Consider the following 19,482-nt stretch of genomic DNA (forward strand, 5'->3'; position numbering starts at 1 on the left):
CTTTTTCCTATAGTGTGCAAGCATGATCACCACCGATGGATTGCAGGGTGGTCTGTAACCATGGAAACAAGCAGTGTATAATGTGATGGAAAAATTAATCCAGCCAGCAAAGGCAGAAATCTGGATAATCACTATACATTAGTAAGTGGCCTCTATTAACGTTCTCTATATGATAAATGCCATTTACTGAAGTAAGACAACCCCTTTAACCACCTCAGCCCCCAGTGCTTAAACACCCTGAAAGACCAGGCCACTTTTTACACTTCTGACCTACACTACTTTCACCGTTTATTGCTCAGTCATGCAACTTACCACCCAAATGAATTTTACCTCCTTTTCTTCTCACTAATAGAGCTTTCATTTGGTGGTATTTCATTGCTGCTGACATTTTTACTTTTTTTGTTATTAATCGAAATTTAACGATTTTTTTGCAAAAAAATGACATTTTTCACTTTCAGTTGTAAAATTTTGCAAAAAAAACGAGATCCATATAGAAATTTTGCTCTAAATTTATAGTTCTACATGTCTTTGGTAAAAAAAAAATGGTTTGGGTAAAAGTTATAGCGTTTACAAACTATGGTACAAAAATGTGAATTTCCGCTTTTTGAAGCAGCTCTGACTTTCTGAGCACCTGTCATGTTTCCTGAGGTTCTACAATGGCCAGACAGTACAAACACCCCACAAATGACCCCATTTCGGAAAGTACACACCCTAAGGTATTCGCTGATGGGCATAGTGAGTTCATAGAACTTTTTATTTTTTGTCACAAGTTAGCGGAAAATGATGATTTTTTATTTTTTTTTTTTTCTTACAAAGTCTCATATTCCACTAACTTGTGACAAAAAATAAAAACTTCTATGAACTCACTATGCCCATCACGAAATACCTTGGGGTCTCTTCTTTCCAAAATGGGGTCACTTGTGGGGTAGTTATACTGCCCTGGCATTTTAGGGGCCCAAATGTGTGGTAAGGAGTTTGAAATCAAATTCTGTAAAAAATGACCTGTGAAATCCGAAAGGTGCTCTTTGGAATATGGGCCCCTTTGCCCACCTAGGCTGCAAAAAAGTGTCACACATCTGGTATCTCCGTACTCAGGAGAAGGTGGGGAATGTGTTTTGGGGTGTCTTTTTACATATACCCATGCTGGGTGAGATAAATATCTTGGTCAAATGCCAACTTTGTATAAAAAAAATGGGAAAAGTTGTCTTTTGCCAAGATATTTCTCTCACCCAGCATGGGTATATGTAAAATGACACCCCAAAACACATTCCCCACCTTCTCCTGAGTACGGCAATACCAGATGTGTGACACTTTTTTGCAGCCTAGGTGGGCAAAGGGGCCCATATTCCAAAGAGCACCTTTCGGATTTCACAGGTCATTTTTTACAGAATTTGATTTCAAACTCCTTACCACACATTTGGGCCCCTAGAATGCCAGGGCAGTATAACTACCCCACAAGTGACCCCATTTTGGAAAGAAGAGACCCCAAGGTATTCGCTGATGGGCATAGTGAGTTCATGGAAGTTTTTATTTTTTGTCACAAGTTAGTGGAATATGAGACTTTGTATGAAAAAAAAAAAAAAAAAAAAAATCTGCATTTTCCACTAACTTGTGACAAAAAATAAAAAATTCTAGGAACTCGCCATGCCCCTCACGGAATACCTTATACTGCCCTGGCATTTTCCAGGGGCCCTAATGTGTGGTAAGTAGGTAAATGACCTGTGAAATCCTAAAGGTGCTCTTTGGAATGTGGGCCCCTTTGCCCACCTAGGCTGCAAAAAAGTGTCACACATGTGGTATCGCCGTATTCAGGAGAAGTTGGGGAATGTGTTTTGGGGTGTCATTTTACATATACCCTTGCTGGGTGAGAGAAATATCTTGGCAAAAGACAACCTTTCCCATTTTTTTATACAAAGTTGGCATTTGACCAAGATATTTCTCTCACCCAGCATGGGTATATGTAAAATGACACCCCAAAACACATTCCCCACCTTCTCCTGAGTACGGCGATACCAGATGTGTGACACTTTTTTGCAGCCTAGATGCGCAAAGGGGCCCAAATTCCTTTTAGGAGGGCATTTTTAGACATTTGGATACCAGACTTCTTCTCACGCTTTGGGGCCCCTAGAATGCCAGGGCAGTATAAATACCCCACATGTGACCCCATTTTGGAAAGAAGACACCCCAAGGTATTCAATGAGGGGCATGGCGAGTTCATAGAAATTTATTTTTTTTGGCACAAGTTAGCGGAAATTGATATTTTTAATTTTTTTCTCACAAAGTCTCCCGTTCCGCTAACTTGGGACAAAAATTTCAATCTTTCATGGACTCAATATGCCCCTCACGGAATACCTGGGGGTGTCTTCTTTCCGAAATGGGGTCACATGTGGGGTATTTATACTGCCCTGGCATTCTAGGGGCCCTAAAGCGTGAGAAGAAGTCTGGAATCTAAATGTCTAAAAAATTTTACGCATTTGGTTTCCGTGAGGGGTATGGTGAGTTCATGTGAGATTTTATTTTTTGACACAAGTTAGTGGAATATGAGACTTTGTAAGAAAAAAATAAATAAATTCCGCTAACTTGGGCCAAAAAAATGTCTGAATGGAGCCTTACAGAGGGGTGATCAATGACAGGGGGGTGATCAGGGAGTCTATATGGGGTGATAACCACAGTCATTGATCACGCCCGTGTAAGGCTTCATTCAGACGTCCGTATGCGTTTTGCGGATCCGATCCATCTATCAGTGGATCCGTAAAAATCATGCGGACGTCTGAATGGAGCTTTACAGGGGGGTAATCAATGACAGGGGGGTAATCAATGACAGGGGGGTGATCAGGGAGTCTATATGGGGTGATCACCACAGTCATTGATCACGCCCCTGTAAGGCTTCATTCAGACGTCCGTATGCGTTTTGCGGATCCGATCCATCTATCAGTGCATCCGTAAAAATCATGCGGACATCTGAATGGAGCTTTACAGGGGGGGTAATCAATGACAGGGGGGTGATCAGGGAGTCTATATGGGGTGATCACCACAGTCATTGATCACGCCCCTGTAAGGCTTCATTCAGACGTCCGGATGCGTTTTGCGGATCCGATCCATCTATCAGTGGATCCGTAAAAATCATGCGGACGTCTGAATGGAGCTTTACAGGGGGGTAATCAATGACAGGGGGGTGATCAGGGAGTCTATATGGAGTGATCACCACCGTCATTGATCACGCCCCTGTAAGGCTTCATTCAGACGTCCGGATGCGTTTTGCGGATCGGATCCATCTATCAGTGCATCCGTAAAAATCATGCGGACATCTGAATGGAGCTTTACAGGGGGGTGATCAGGGAGTCTATATGGGGTGATCACCACAGTCATTGATCATGCCCCTGTAAGGCTTCATTCAGACGTCCGGATGCGTTTTGCGGATCCGATCCATCTATCAGTGGATCCGTAAAAATCATGCGGACGTCTGAATGGAGCTTTAAAGGGGGGTAATCAATGACAGGGGGGTAATCAATGACAGGGGGGTGATCAGGGAGTCTATATGGGGTGATCACCACAGTCATTGATCACGCCCCTGTAAGGCTTCATTCAGACGTCCGGATGCGTTTTGCGGATCCGATCCATCTATCAGTGGATCCGTAAAAATCATGCGGACATCTGAATGGAGCTTTACAGGGGGGTGATCAATGACAGGGGGGTAATCAATGACAGGGGGGTGATCAGGGAGTCTATATGGGGTGATCAGGGGCTAATAAGGGGTTAATAAGTGACGGGGGGGGGGGGTGTAGTGTAGTGTAGTGGTGCTTGGTGCTACTTTACTGAGCTACCTGTGTCCTCTGGTGGTCGATCCAAACAAAGGGGACCACCAGAGGACCAGGCAGCAGGTATATTAGACGCTGTTATCAAAACAGCGTCTAATATACCTGTTAGGGGTTAAAAAAAACACATCTCCAGCCTGCCAGCGAACGATCGCCGCTGGCAGGCTGGAGATCAACTCTCTTACCGTCCGTTCCTGTGAGCGCGCGCGCCTGTGTGCGCGCGTTCACAGGAAATCTCGGCCATCGCGAGATGACGCGTATATGCGTGACTGTGCGCAGCGCTGCCACCTCCGGAACGCGATCCTGCGTTAGGCGGTCCGGAGGTGGTTAAAGTCAATTTTCTCACAATTAAAATATTTTGAAAAAATATGTGGCAATGATCAGAGGGCTCATGGTTTGCTGGATAAGTTGACTTTCATTGGTATCTTTTTGGGGTACATAAGATTTTTTGATTGTTTCCAATGTTTTTTGGCATAGGTCACCAATATTAAAATCCTGGAAAACCCCTTTTATAAATAAGATACAGGAGTCAGAATGCACAATTAGCAGTGGCCAATGTGCAGGATAGGTCATCAGTATCTAAAATCAGTGGGGGTATGACACCTGGGCCCCGCGCTGATCAGCTGTTTGAGAAGGCGTCTGTTCTTCTGTGAGCACAGCTATATTCGCATCTTACCAAGCAAAGTGTGGTACAATGTATAGTGGCTGTGCTTGGTACCACAGCTCAGCCCCTCACACTTGAAGGTGGTTGAGATGCTCCTAGGTCACGTGACATATGAACTTGTTGTCACTGGCCTATGAAAAGCTAGAGAAAACCACGGCGCTGACAGGAGCAGCGGTGCGATGTCAGACAGCTGATCGGCTGGGGTCCGGGTGTCCTCTGGATAGGTCATCAGAATTAAAATCTCGGAAAACCCTTTTAATAGCGTAGTGAAAAATGTTTTCTGCTGCTGAATCAGCTATGAAAAGGAAATGAGCACATGTACAAAATATTTAATAAAAAAAATGTTTTATTTTAAATGAGAAAAAAATAAAATAAAATAAAGTCTTTTACAAGTCCTTCTGTGAATTTGGTGAACTTTGTACTAATATATTTTGTTAAATACTATGTCCAAAGAGACTTGTCACAAACAGAATAATAATCATTTAAGCCTGAATGGTAGGTATGACAAAAAAAGTTGTAGGTATTAAACTGACTGTACTGTCACTTTGTTTCCAAGTCCAATAGCACAAAAGTTTAAAGATAACTGTACATGGTGAGAAATTAAATGTGGAATAACATCACCTGCAGTTATATTTAAAATTACAATTGCTTTCGCCAAAGGTTTCCTCAACTTATTATTCCCCACAGAGAGTAAACTGTTGTCCAGGGTGCCTATCTGTCAGGACGAGCCATGCCAGGGCGAGACTGGATCATCATGGGACGGGCAGGTGGGCGCATCATGGGAGGACCAGGCATCATTGGCATGTGAGCTCCCATTGGTGGTCTCATACCAGGGCCTAATAATGGGAAAAAAAAAAAGACATCAAATTGTGAGCAATCAAATCAAAAACTGTCTGTTTTCGCATGCTTTTGATTAAACTACTGAGATAACCCTCATACTTTTATTACAATTTCAATACGGCAATAGCTATAGTATTTAAAATGAATTGTAACATATACAGTGCTGGCTGACAGTTTGTGATCCCTTCAAAATTTTCTACATTTCTGCATAAATTTGATAAATGACCTGATTAGTTTTAGGACAAAGTGGGGTAAAATAAAAAATAAAAAAACTGGCATTTTCCAAAGGAGCTGCCAAAATTGAAAGGTGGAATCTGATTGGTTGCTATGGGCAACTAAGCCAGTTCTACTTTACACCAGTTTGATAGAGGTAAAGGACTCTCAGTCTGCTATTGGAACCCCACAAACGAGATTGTAGGGCCCCAGACCTGCCTCCAGGATTTCTTAGCAGGCCATGTCTCTTTGGTGCAGCCTGCAGGTGAATGTCAGTATAGCTAAAAGTAAAATATATTGCACTGCATAACCATTGCAGTACTTCATGTTAGTGGTAAATTTTAGTTGATATGTTTTACATTTAAGCCCAAAAAATATATAATTTGCCGAAACTTTGGAAAAATTAGCAATTTTCTAAATTTGAATTTCTCCAATTTTAAGACAAATAGGGATTCCTCACAAAAAAGTTATTAACATTTTCCAAATGCCTACTCATTATTTTTTTTTAGGATGTTAGGTCAAGAATTTTAGGATCAATTTAACCACTTCCATACTGGACCATTTGCCCCCTTCCTCAACAGGCCTAATTTTGCAAATTTGACTTATATCAGTTTACGTGGTAATAACTTTGGAACGCTTTTACTTATCCAAGCCATTCAGAGACTGTTTTCTTGTGACACATTGTACATCATGTTAATGGTAAATTTGAGTCAATATGTTTTACATTTGAAATAAAATCCAAGTTACCGAAAATTTGGAAAAATTCACTGTTTTCGAATTTTGAATCTCTCCGCTTTGAAAACTGATAGTGATACCTTCTAAAATACTTATTAATTAACATTCACCATAAGTCTACTTTATGTTGGCATCATTTTGCATTTTGGTTATGTAATTTTATTAGGATGTTAGAAGGTTTAGAATTTTAGAAGCAATATTTGAAATTTTCAAGAAAATTTCCAAAATCAACTTTAGGACCAGTTCCGTTCTGAAGTCACTTTGAGGAGCTAACATAAACGAAACCACCCATAAATGACCCCATTTTAGAAACTACACCACTCAAAATATTCAAAGCTTGGTTTTTGAAATGTTGTTAACCCTTTAATTATTCCACAGGAGGCATGTCTCAGTAATCCAATCTGATTCGTTGGCAGGGAGCTGCTGGCTACAGCAGGTGTGTTCGGGAAGTGAGGGAAAGCAGTTTTGGCCTCAGAACTGTCAGAGGAGCCATCTTGAGAAGGTCCTCATTAGAGCTGCAGTAAACGATTATTTTAGTAATCGAGTATTCTATCGATTATTTTGTACGATTAATCGAGTAATCTAATAAGAAAAAAAGAATTAATGAATTTTCCTTTATAAAAACTTAGACCCCCTGCCATCAGTCCCCCACTTCTCCAGTGCCATCAGATCAGCCCCTCCATGTCCCCCAGTGCCATCAGATCAGCCCCTCCATGTCCCCCAGTGCCATCAGATCAGCCCCTCCATGTCCCCCAGTGCCATCAGATCAGCCCCTCCATGTCCCCCAGTGCCATCAGATCAGCCCCTCCATGTCCCCCAGTGCCATCAGATCAGCCCCTCCATGTCCCCCAGTGCCATCAGATCAGCCCCTCCATGTCCCCCAGTGCCATCAGATCAGCCCCTCCATGTCCCCCACTCCCATCAGATCAGCCCCTCCATGTCCCCCACTCCCATCAGATCAGCCCCTCCATGTCCCCCACTCCCATCTTCCCCTCCATTGCCGGCTGTCCCCCTTTAGTGCCAGTGAAATAAAATACTTACCTTTCCTGTAGGGGCGCCGCTCCACAGCTCCTTCATCCTCTTCTCCATCCTGATGTCACACAGCGTCTGGTCATAGTGCGCACTTACGTGCACTATGACCTGACACATCCAGTGCAGAGCGGTGCAGGCCGGCGGGTGACCACAGAGCGGTAAGTAATAGCAATCGCTTTACTCCCACTCGTGGTCACATGACAACAAAAATTTGCATCAAGGATTTGTGTATCGAATTACTCAATTCAATAATCGTTTCAGCCCTAGTCCTCATGTTGTAAATGTTTAAACAGCTGTAACTAAGGGAAAAACTCAAGGAAAACCGTGGTATGTGAAGATTGCTTTATGCATAATTCTGCTGCAGCAGTAACATATGCCAAAATGTATTTCTTGATGAAAACATGACAGCTACCCTTTAAAGCAAAATGGAGGTGAAATTTCAAAAATAATTTTTTTTTGCAGATTTTCCATTGTAATCGTTTCCTGTAACACATCAAGGGTTAACAAAACAAACCTCAATATTTATTACCCGGATTCTGCAGTTTACAGAAACACCCCACATGTTTATGGGCAGACTATAGGGCTCAGAAGGCAAGGAGCGCCATATGGTTTTCGGAGGGCAGATACTGCTGGAATGGTCTTTAGGCGGTATGTTTAATATTTTAGAGACCATGAAGTAACCCCACGGTGAAAACCCCCAAAAAGTGACTACATTTTGTAAACTACACCACCCAAGGAATTTTTAAGGGGTATAGTAAGCAATTAACACAACAGGCGTTTCATAGAATTTATAATACTTGGCTGTGAAAATGATTTTTATTTTTATTTTTTAAACAATGAAATGATGCGTTAGGCCCAAATTTTTTTTTCTTTACAAAAGGATAATAGGAGAATATCGGCCTCCAAAATTTGCTACCCATTTTCTGCTAAATATAGTAACACCCCAATTGTGGTCAAACGGTTACTTGGGGATACGCCAGGGCTCAGAAGGGAAGGAGCGGCATCTGGATTTTCTAACATGGAATTTTCTGACATGGTTTTTAAAGAGTCATGATTTTTTTTGCAGGACAAGCTGCAGTTTTTATTTGCACCATTTTGGGGTACATTTGGCTTTCTGATCACTTTTCATCTCATTTTTTGGAGGTGAAGTCACAAAAAAAAAAAAAGCTGTTTAGTGTAAATTTTCTATTTTTTTTTTTTTACTGCTCACCTGATTGGGTAGACCATGCGATATTTTTTATAGATCTGGTTGTTACGGATGCAACAATACCAAATAGGTCTACTTATTTTTTTTACATCATCGTTCACCTGATAGGGTAGATCATGTGTTGGTCGTTACAGATGCAGCGATACCAAATATGTCCATTTTATTTATTTTCTATTTTTAACATTAATTATACAAGACCTCTGAGGGACATTGATTTCTCCTGTAACTGGGATGGACATACTAGCCCCAGTTACAGGGGTAATACACTCCACAGAGGCTGTACAGCATAATACTATACAGCCTCAGTGCAGCTCCTGCACTCCCCCGGCGGTCACATGACCACCAGGCCAGGACAGGACAGGAAGCAGCACATCACTTCCTGATCTGTACACACAGCACAGTGTATACAGCGATCCAGAAGGCAGGGACACACACAGAAATGGTCCCTGCATTCTCTATGGGGTGCCCTGAAAACATCGATTTAGAGATAAACCCGACCACCCAGGACGTTTATAGTCAATGGGTGGTCGGGAAGCGGTTAAGGACCAATTCAGTTCTGAAGGGACTTATTTTTTGACCAATGTAGCTGTGTGAAAGCTTGTTTTTTGTGGGAAGGGCTGTAGATTTTATTGGTATCCTTTTGACATAAATATGACTTTTTGATCACTTTTTAGTCAATTTATTTGGGAGGTAAAGTGAAAAAAAAACAGCAATACTGTCATTGTTTTTAGTTAATATTTTCATGTGCTATCCGCATCCATATGTCCGTTCCCCTGCTCTGCAAAAAAGATTGAACATGTCCTTTTCTTATCTGTTTTGTGGACAAGGATAGGCTTTCTTACAACACATCCGCAAAAAAATAAACAGATTCAATACGGATGTCATCCATATTTTTTTGCAGATCCGTGTTTTGCGGACCACAAAATACATAGTCGTGTGCATGAACCCTTCCCCGGATACGGAATTGCAGACCCGCACTTCCGGGTCCGCAATTCCGTTCCCGAAAAAAATAGAACATGTCCTATTCTGGTCTGCAATTGTGGACAAGAATAGGCATGTTCTATTAGTGCCGGCAATGTGCGGTCCGCAAAATGCGGAACGCACATTGCCGCTGTCCGTGTTTTGCGGATCCGTGGCTCTTTAACAGTAACCTCCACAGTGCCCGCCCCTTTAACAATGACCTCCAAAGTGGCCTGCCTCTTTAAGGCTAGGGCTACATGAAGACATTTGTTGCGCGTCATTTTGTCTCAATTTTTTTAGAATGATAGGCTAGAGTGTCGCTCTGCGATATGCCACAGCGACACGACAGTCGCAAAAAAAAAATCCATCCAAGATGGATGCACGTAGCATAGTAGTTGCGCTTTATGTGTCGTGCGACTTGGGTTGGCTGGGTTGTTATGGAAACCTGGAGTAAAGCTGTGTGTGTGGAGAGTAAAGGCCTGCGAGTTTCTATTTCTGATAAGGGACATGTGACCGTGTGTATGGCAGTTAGGATATGAAGAGAAAGACTTGCCGGCTTGTATTGGCTAATGCATGTCATTTTTTGGGAATCTCTCAGGAACGGTACGTCCTAGAGAGCTGAGACCCCCACACGATTTCTTTCCAGGTAGCAGGGGATGTGTATACCAAGTTTCGTTGAAATCGATGGTTGCGTTTTTGAGTGATCACAGAACATTCTATCTATCTCTAAAATATAATATAATATAAAAAGACGAAAAAGTGGGACTGCACTCCAGAGTAGTAAAAGCAAAAACTTTTATTCACCCATAGTGTGGCAAACTCACAAGAGCCTTCCTCAAGCAATGAAACAGTGAAAATGAAAGCATATATAAGCATATCATCTGTGACCAGCCAATTACAGTGTAATTACAATCATGGTTAAATTGAATACATCTGGTCCATGTGCTGCAAATAAACAAAGTGCATGTGCATAAAGTGACATGTGCCATGAGATCTGCAATACAAGAACCAAATCCACATGGGCAGATCAAATAGTAATGAGATGTACAAGACATCGAATACATAAAAATTACATCTTAAATAAGATTATAATAGAAAGTGACTAAGTGTAACAGATGAGGATCATAGAAATCGAACCTCTAGAAGTCATGGCGCCCACAGAGACCATCGCGTTCCATTGAGCGTCTCCAACAGTTCATTGCGCATATCCAGACGAGGCGTCATCATGTGTGTCATAGCACTTCAATCTGACGCATGCGCTCCTCAGTTATCTTGAAACCGCCATATTACTTAAGGGCAAATAGCCCTACGGTTCCATGAATGTTTGTCATAGTTATATGAACAGTGCAAAGTGCCGCCTCAACGGTATGTCAAGCCGCGGTAGGTGACTCCTACGTTGTCCAGCATATGGTAAGGGATCCGACTCCACCGAGGTGGATCCCAACCAAATGGGTCGCATATGTCAGAGGAGGACACATCAATGAACCCCGCTGTCACTGTCAACACAATTGCCGGCAATAACGCAGCCATAGGGGGGGGTTCTCCCCAAATTCAAGAGGCAACGATATATTTCGTTTTGTAGGTGCAGAGTCCAACGGAGGGTAGCGGCAATACCCAATAATATAAAAGACGAAAAAGTGGGACTGCACTCCAGAGTAGTGGAAGCAAAAACTTTTATTCACCCATAGTGTGGCAAACTTGCGACGTTTCGGCTCACAAGAGCCTTCCTCAAGCAATGAAACAGTGAAAATGAAAGCATACTGATCTACTTTATGCTTTGTGATGTAATGTGTGCGCCACTTTCTTAGGCTTCTGGTAAGGGCACAAAAAAGAACCAGTATGCTGAAAAATGAACGCATTCTGAAAAAATAATGATGAAAAAAGAAAAAAAATGATTTGGACATTAAGGCCCCCCAAAAAAAAAAAAAATTCGAAGAATTTCAAAATCACCCCCTTTCCATAGAACAAAAATAAAATAAACATCATGGACATTACCACATCCGAAAACGCCCACACTAATATTTTCCCAATACAGCAAATTGCGTAATGGAAAAAATAACCAAAATTGTCCATATTCGCCATTTTTCATCACTTTAGTTACAAAAAATAAATAAAAAAAAGTTATAAAATGTGATCAAAAAGTCTCACACACACTCCAAAATGGTATCAATAAAAACTAAAAAGATCGCCCCGCAAAAAGAGAGCCACCCAAAGCTCAGTAGATAGAACTATATAAAAAAAAAAAAGTTATGGTGATGTAAAAAAAATTAAAAAGGTAAATTTATTTTTACTGTATTTAAACATAAAAACCTATACGTATGTGGTATAGTTGTACCAGGAAGATGGGGAATGAAAAAAAAAAAAAAAAAAAAAGTCTGATCTTCACAACACATGGTTGTGGAAGAGTATCATGGCACCAACAATGGAGTTTTCTGAAGACCTCAGAATAAAAGTTTCTCATTAATTGCAACAAAACCACCTCTAAAAAAAGTTTGAACTCTACCAATCCAATCAGACTGTGTACATATAGAGGAAATTCAAGACCATAATTTCCCGTCCCAGAAGGGGGCGACCAACAAAGATCAGATGAAGAGCAAGGCTTGTAATAATATGCAAGTTCACAGGCCCCTCTCTGCTCACCAACTCTCTCCTGCTGTGGCAGCCAGAACCCTACCACTTTCCCCAGCTTCCTCGTGGCTGTCACACAGTGACACAATATTTCACACACACTTCCATAGCAGTTTGTTCAGGCAATGGAGCCTGCTAGCCCACCAAGAATGGATCTCCCTGAAGTGCATTAGTAACTAACCAGTCACCTTGGTTGCCAGAAGCAACTGCAGTATCTTAACACCATTTTTCACTGCCTTAACCACTAGTCCGGATTCAGTGTACCATACACTGATGAACAAAAGGGGGGGGGGGGAAAAAAAAAAAAAAAAAAAGTTTTTAACTTTTGACTTTCAGGCTCCATACCTCACCATCCACTACAGCTTTGAATGTGAGACTAACATTTTATAAACATCTTGGCTATCTCCTACATAAATTGGAAAAGTATTTAGCATATGATCAGTTATGCAGATTGTCATTTGACTGCATTTTGCTCCTAAAATTCTAAATAATTTTTTTTATTATTTAGTATTTTGTAAATCCAGCTTTGGATCTCAACACTGCCTGAATCCTTCAGGGCATGCTCTCGATCAGATTCAAGCACGTCGTCACCAAAATCTGTTCCCAGGTCTGTTCTATCTGTTCCAAATGTTGGTGCATACTGGTCAACTCACTTGGGTACATATACAGCTTTTTCTTCAAACCTACCCTCATTGGGTTGAGGTCTGGGACTGTGGGGGTAAACCTAGAACCTTTTCTTCATAGTCATTGAATCATTTCTTCACAAATCTCGATGTAGGCTTTGGGTTGTCTTGCTGGAACTCTATGTCGTCCCTTTCATACCCATAGTACTCAAGCGTACGAAGTAACTTGTCTTGTAGCATACTCACATACAGTGGCAGATTATAATGGGGTCGTTCGGGTCGGTAGTCCCAGGCATCGCTGGGGGGCCCAATGCCGACCCGAACGCCCACATACTGTGGCAAGGCATGGGAGCGAATAGTTCCCTGCCCCGCCGCCGATCAGCGCCATAGGCTTCAGGCCTATGCGGTAGTGAAATCCCGACAAAGGCGTGCGTGATGACAATGAAGAATGCGCGCCTGCCTCACAATGCCGGACACAGGTAAGTATTATTTTTGTTTCTGTGTGCGCCAACTTTGGGGGGGGAAGGGGCAGAGGAGGACATGGGGCAGTGTGGTAGCAAATCAGTTATTAAATGGGGGCAAATTACTTCATGGGAGTGCAGCGTGGGGGCAAATTACTTCATGGGAGTGCAGCGTGGGGGCAAATTAGTATATTGGGAGTGCAGCGTGGGGGCAAATTAGTATATTGGGAGTGCAGCGTGGGGGCAAATTAGTATATTGGGTGCAGCGTGGGGGCAAATTAGTATATTGGGAGCAGTGTGAGGGGAAATTACAATATGGGCGCAGTGTGAGGGGAAATTACCATATGGGCGCAGTGTGAGGGGAAATTACCATATGGGCGCAGTGTGAGGGGAAATTACCATATGGGCGCAGTGTGAGGGGAAATTACCATATGGGCGCAGTGTGAGGGGAAATTACCATATGGGCGCAGTGTGAGGGGAAATTACCATATGGGCGCAGTGTGAGGGGAAATTACCATATGGGCGCAGTGTGAGGGGAAATTACCATATGGGCGCAGTGTGGGGGGAAATTACTATATGGGGCAGTAAGGGGGAAATTACTATATGGGGGCAGTAAGGGGCAGGGCTCCAGATGGCGACTTTTTAGTCTTGTCGCCATTTGCGACTAGACCCGCCGCCGCAGCTCTGCAGTTGAATACAGCGGCAGGCACAGGAGCTGATAGTTCTCTGCCCCGCCGCCGATGTTCTTCTCAGCAGCGCAGTGGAGGAGTCTCTCCCTCCTCCCTGTGCTGCTGCCGCCGCCATAAAGAAGAGAGACGGGAGGGGCTGTGGCCACTGCGCCACCAATTTAGATAACTGATCTGTTAATACAAATACAGGAGGCGGGTGCCGGAATCAAATAGCTGGCACCCGACCTCTATAACCATGTTATAAGGGAAAATAACACAGTGAATAGACTTCCATCCTAGCAACAATGCGTAAAAATTGCACCGCGTCCGCACTTGCTTGCGGATGCCAGTGATTTTCACGCAGCCCCATTAACTTCTATGGGGCCTGCGTTGCGTGAAAAACGCACAACATAAAACATGCCGCGATTTTCACGCAACGCACAAGTGATGCGTGAAAATCACCGCTCATGTGCACAGCCTCATAGAAGTGAATGGGTCCAGATTGAGTGCGGGTGCAATGCGTTCACCTCACGCATTGCACCCGCGCAATAGGAAGTAAAAAAATACAAAAAAAAACCCCACTAAGGCCTCTTTCACACGAGCATGTCCGGATAAGGTCCGGATGCGTTGCGGCAAACCAGCGCGAGTAGGTACGCAATTGCCGTCAGTTGAGTATTTATCGTGCGGGTGCAATGCGTTTTGTGGTACCCTTGGGTTCAAGGTTGTGTAGATTGCTATTATTTTTCCTTATAACCATGTTATAAGGGAAAATAATACATTCTGAATACAGAATGCATAGTACAATAGGGCTGGAGGGGTTAAATTTAAAAACATAATTTAACTCTCCTTAATCCACTTGTTCGCGCAGCCGGCATTTCTTCTGTCTTCTTCTTTGAGGAATAGGACCTTTGATGACATCACTACGCTCATCACATGGTCCGTCACATGATCCATCACCATGGTGATGGATCATGTGACGGACCATGTGATGAGCGTAGTGATGTCATCAAAGGTCCTATTTCTCAAAGAAGACGACAGAAGAAATGCCGGCTGCGCGAACAAGTGGATTAAGGAGAGTTAAATTATTTTTTTAAATTTAACCCCTCCAGCCCTATTGTACTATGCATTCTGTATTCAGAATGCTATTATTTTCCCTTATAACCATGCTATAAAAGGGAAAATAATAAAGATCGGGTCCCCATCCCGATCGTCTCCTAGCAACCGTGCGTGAAAATCGCACCGCATCCGTACTTGCTTGCGACTTTCACGCAGCCCCATTCACTTCTATGGGGCCTGCGTTGCGTGAAAAATGCACAACATAGAGCATGCTGCGATTTTCACGCAACGCACAAGTGATGCGTGAAAATCACAGCTCATGTGCACAGCCCCATAGAAATGAATGGGTCCGGATTCAGTGCGGGTGCAATGCGTTCAACTCACGCATTGCTCCCGCACGGAAAACTCGCCCATGTGAAAGGGGCCTAAGGCTACTTTCACATTTGCGGCAGTGTGATCCGGTGGGCAGTTCAGTCGTCGGAACTGCCTGCCGGATCCGCCGATCTGCATGCGACTGAAAGCATTTGCAAGACGCATCCGGATGCGGATCAGTCTCACAAATGCATTGCTAGAACGAATCCATCTCTCAGCTTGTCATGCGGACAGACGGATCAGTCTTGTATCTTTTTACACATTTTTCCGGTATTTTAAATGTCAGATCTGGCACTAATACATTCCTATGGGGAAAAATGCCAGATCCAGCATTCCGGCAAGTCTTCAATTTTTTTCGCCGGAGATAAAACCGTAGCATGCTGCGGTTTTATCTTTTGCCTGATCAGTCAAAACGACTGAACTGAAGACATCCTGAACCGATTACTCTCCATTCAGAATGCATGGGGATATGCCCGATCAGTTATTTTCCCGATATAGAGCCCATGTGACGGAACTCTATGCCGGAAATGAAAAACGCTAGTGTGAAAGTACCCTAAAATATTAAGTTTAAATCACCCCTCTCCCAATTTTACATATAAAATATATAAACAATAAATAAATAAACATATTACATAGCGCTGCGTCTGAAAAGTCCAAACTATTAAATTATTAAAAAATATCTCCTATGCGATGAGCGCCATAACAGAAATAAATAAAAACCATGCGATTAGCCATTTTTTTTAGTCACCTTGTCACCCCAAAAAAATAGGATAAGACTGCTCTATTATGGGCCAAACGTTTCATAAAATGCAAAATGCACGTGGCTTTTTTTGGAGTTTATTTTTTTTTCACGTGGTATTGAGTACCGCAATACTTTATGGTGACGAAAGCGAATCAAAATTTTGGTATCGAAACAACCCTACGCCGGCTCCTAAATTTTTTCAGTTCAGGAGCCAATGGCTACTAGGTATTTAAAAAAAAAAAAAAAAAAAGGGGGGGTCAGTCAGCACATACAAAACCGCAGAAGCACATTGCTATGTCAGGGAACAACATTGAAAGACAGAAACATGCAATGCGACAATTAACTGCAATATAGAGTACAAAATTGCATAATAATAACAAGTGCTACACTATAAGTGCGAGATACTTGGCAAATCGTTTTGTACAAAATTATTTGAGCCCGTCTGCCGAGCGTCAAGGCGATCTCTGTTAGACGGGTTCCTACGCTAAATTCTACCTGTTAGGCGCCATGACGGCTACCATACACTTCAGGGAATGTAGGTTACACAGCAGGCCCACTCCACGACATCACCGGCGCCAAATGGCTACCAAGGATTGCAGTGAGAGTCCACAAACTATCCCACTCCTGGTGCCATGGCTTTAGTGAGTGAAGGGGAGCAGGCCTGACTATGTACTAACACTAATTAAAATGTTATTATTATGCAATTTTGTACTCTATATTGCAGTTAATTGTCGCATTGCATGTTTCTGTCTTTCAACATAGGTATTTTTTTTAGTCTGGAGCACTGAGGGGGCGTTTCTATTAGGGGACATTATTTTTGGGGACACTATACAGGCATTATTACCTGGGAGCACAATATAGGGTGTTATTATTACTGGGGGAACTCTAGGGGACATTATAATTGCTGTAGTACTATAGGGACCTTTGGGGTAATTTATCAAACTGGTGTAAAGTAGACAAGGGTTAGTTACCCATAGCAACAGATTTCAAATTTAATTTTTCACAGCTCCTTTGGACAATTAAAGGTGGAATCTGACTGCTATGGGCACCTAAGCCAGTTGTACTTTACACCAGTTTGATAAAAGACCCCAATTACGAGAAATCTAAAGTCTGTAACAAACTCTGTAGAGACTAGATGCGGCTGAAAGAAAGTCATGGCGGTCTGGGTCAAACAGAGGAGGAGAGTAAAGAGAAGATCCACATGACAGGAGATGTCACTGAATGTAACAGGTATGTGATGTTGTACTCCCCTATATGTAGAGCTGGCTCACTACTGTGACCTGTGTCATCTTCTCCTCCATTTGATAGCACTGTGCTTGGTATTACAGATCAGACCCAATCACTCAGATGAGACAGAGCTACACCTAGACCATGTGAACAATGTCATATGGCCTAGGAAGAGACTTTGGCGCTTACGAAGCACCGCATCCTCTTCATACAGAAAAAAAAAATACCCGAGTTGGGTAGACAGCCCCGGGCCTATCATGCACTTAATCCACCCCTGCTCACATATATCTCAGCATTGAGACCACCATCAATCCTGGTCTAGTATCCAACGCCTCTGGCTGTAACACAAACCCACATCTTTAGGCTTTCTCCACCGAACTTGACAGTTCCTTAAATTTCTTGATCCGTTAGCCCCTTTTCCCTGGTTTCTTCCAGAACCATTTGCACCCATCAGAGCCCAGTCTATTTACTTTTGTCTCATCGCTCCAAATCACCAGTCTCCAATCTTCTATTGTCCACTGTTCGTACTTTTTTGCAAACTCAAGCAGACGCTGCTATGAAGATATTGAAGTTCTTTACCTTTTTTCGGGCCACCATTCCAGACTTGTGTAATGTGTATCACACAGTGCTTTCATGGACATCAGTGATCCCACTATTACGAAGCATACAAAAACACATCCACGACAAACATTGTCGTGCCAAAACTGATGGACCTCATGATGAGCCGACTTGTTGACTCCGATATTTTGCCTGGACGTCCTCTTTTTGGCTTTGGATTGGATGGACGGACTTCATTTCGCATTCTTCCAGCTGTCATGGCACTTACATGATGCAGTTTAGCAATTTTCTTGGCCGAGATACCGCTATCAATGAGCTGGATGATAGTTTCTCTTTTCTTGGGAAATCTTCATGCAGCTCCTGGATTCGAACCAGTGACCTTTCGCTTTGGAAATCAACCTAACACACTGAGCTATTAGGGAATGTGAGAACACGTTGTAATTTGCAGTATGCAAGAAAAAGATTGTTCCACCACCAGGAGCAAAAACAGTAACAACGCAGTTACATGACAAGAATCTGCATAACTAATCATATGCAAAATAGTCACAAGTCCAATTTATGCACGAGATAGCAAAGATGATTGTCTATAAAATGATGGTAGTCTCACATTCAAAGCTGTATTGAATGGTAAGATATGGAGCTTGAAAGTCTAAACATTGTTACACTTTTGCTCGTCAGTGTACACTTCAAGCTACAAGTCCATCAGTTTCCTTCAGGCTGAACCAAGGTTGCATTCTTGTTTTTCTGTTCAATAAAGCACTCGTCTGGGCAACTCCCTTCTAGGAGTGATGTGACAGACTAACCTATAATCCTCGTCACTATTTGGATAACTTCCTCAAGGACTTCAAGGTGGCCAATGGCATAGCTTCTGCAGCTTCATCACTTCTGAATTTTCGCCAAGTTAACCTCCCTGTGGGTCAGTATACCATACAATTCTACACCCTTGCCTCAGTTGTCGCATAACAATGGGACTCTGGTGGCTGATTCCTGGGAGGGTTTGGCAGGGTGTATTAGGACAAGTTGGCAGGTTGTGACGTACCTGCCACACTGGACGATCTGTTCACCCTAGCCACCAGCTCTGACTGCCTCTTCAAAGAACGCCTCAAGGTGTCTGAATGTTAGAGGAGAATACCAAGAGTGGCCCCATAATTTTAGAGGCCCATAGCTTCTCCTACTCCTCCAGGTTCTACTCCTGCCCAAGAACCTATGCAGGTGTACAAAGTAAAACTTTCAGAAGAGGAGTGTCAGCACATATGCAGTAACCATTTGTGTATGTACTGCTGTATCAATGGGCATTACGTGAATACATGTCCTGTCAAGGCATTAAACCCCAGTGCCTAGGCCCAATTGGAAAAATGATCCTGGATGAAAATACACACTCCCCAAAACGAACCATTCCTCTGATCCTGTCATGTGGTCAGGTTTACTGAACAGGCCTTCCTCCATTTCTGTACAGAAGATAACTTCCTGCACCAGACCTTTGTGAAGAAGTACCATATACCCACTGGAATCCCAGATAAGTCCTTGGTGGTGGCATCTGTTAATGGAATGCCTCTCCAAAAACGTATTCAGTACGCCACTGTGCCCATGGATCTCTAGGTGGGCCTTTTGCACTCTACTATGCTCTACAGGGGTTACCATGCCACCACCATCATGTCTCTGATCAATTGTGACAGTGGGG

At 42.9% G+C, this 19,482-nt stretch overlaps 1 protein-coding gene across 1 annotated transcript in view; it reads right to left on the bottom strand.

Moving 5' to 3' along the window:
- Positions 1–4,827: 4,827 nt before the first annotated feature.
- SNRPC (small nuclear ribonucleoprotein polypeptide C) overlaps positions 4,828–19,482 on the bottom strand; it is a 65,275-nt gene continuing 50,620 nt past the window's right edge. The window contains exon 6 of the mRNA XM_040424156.1: positions 4,828–5,315. Coding sequence (XP_040280090.1) covers positions 5,191–5,315 — 125 coding nt within the window. The 3' untranslated portion in view covers positions 4,828–5,190. The remainder of the gene's footprint in view (positions 5,316–19,482) is intronic.

Source organism: Bufo bufo, chromosome 3 (genome assembly GCF_905171765.1).
Source record: "Bufo bufo chromosome 3, aBufBuf1.1, whole genome shotgun sequence".
Classification (NCBI taxonomy): Eukaryota; Metazoa; Chordata; class Amphibia; order Anura; family Bufonidae; genus Bufo; species Bufo bufo.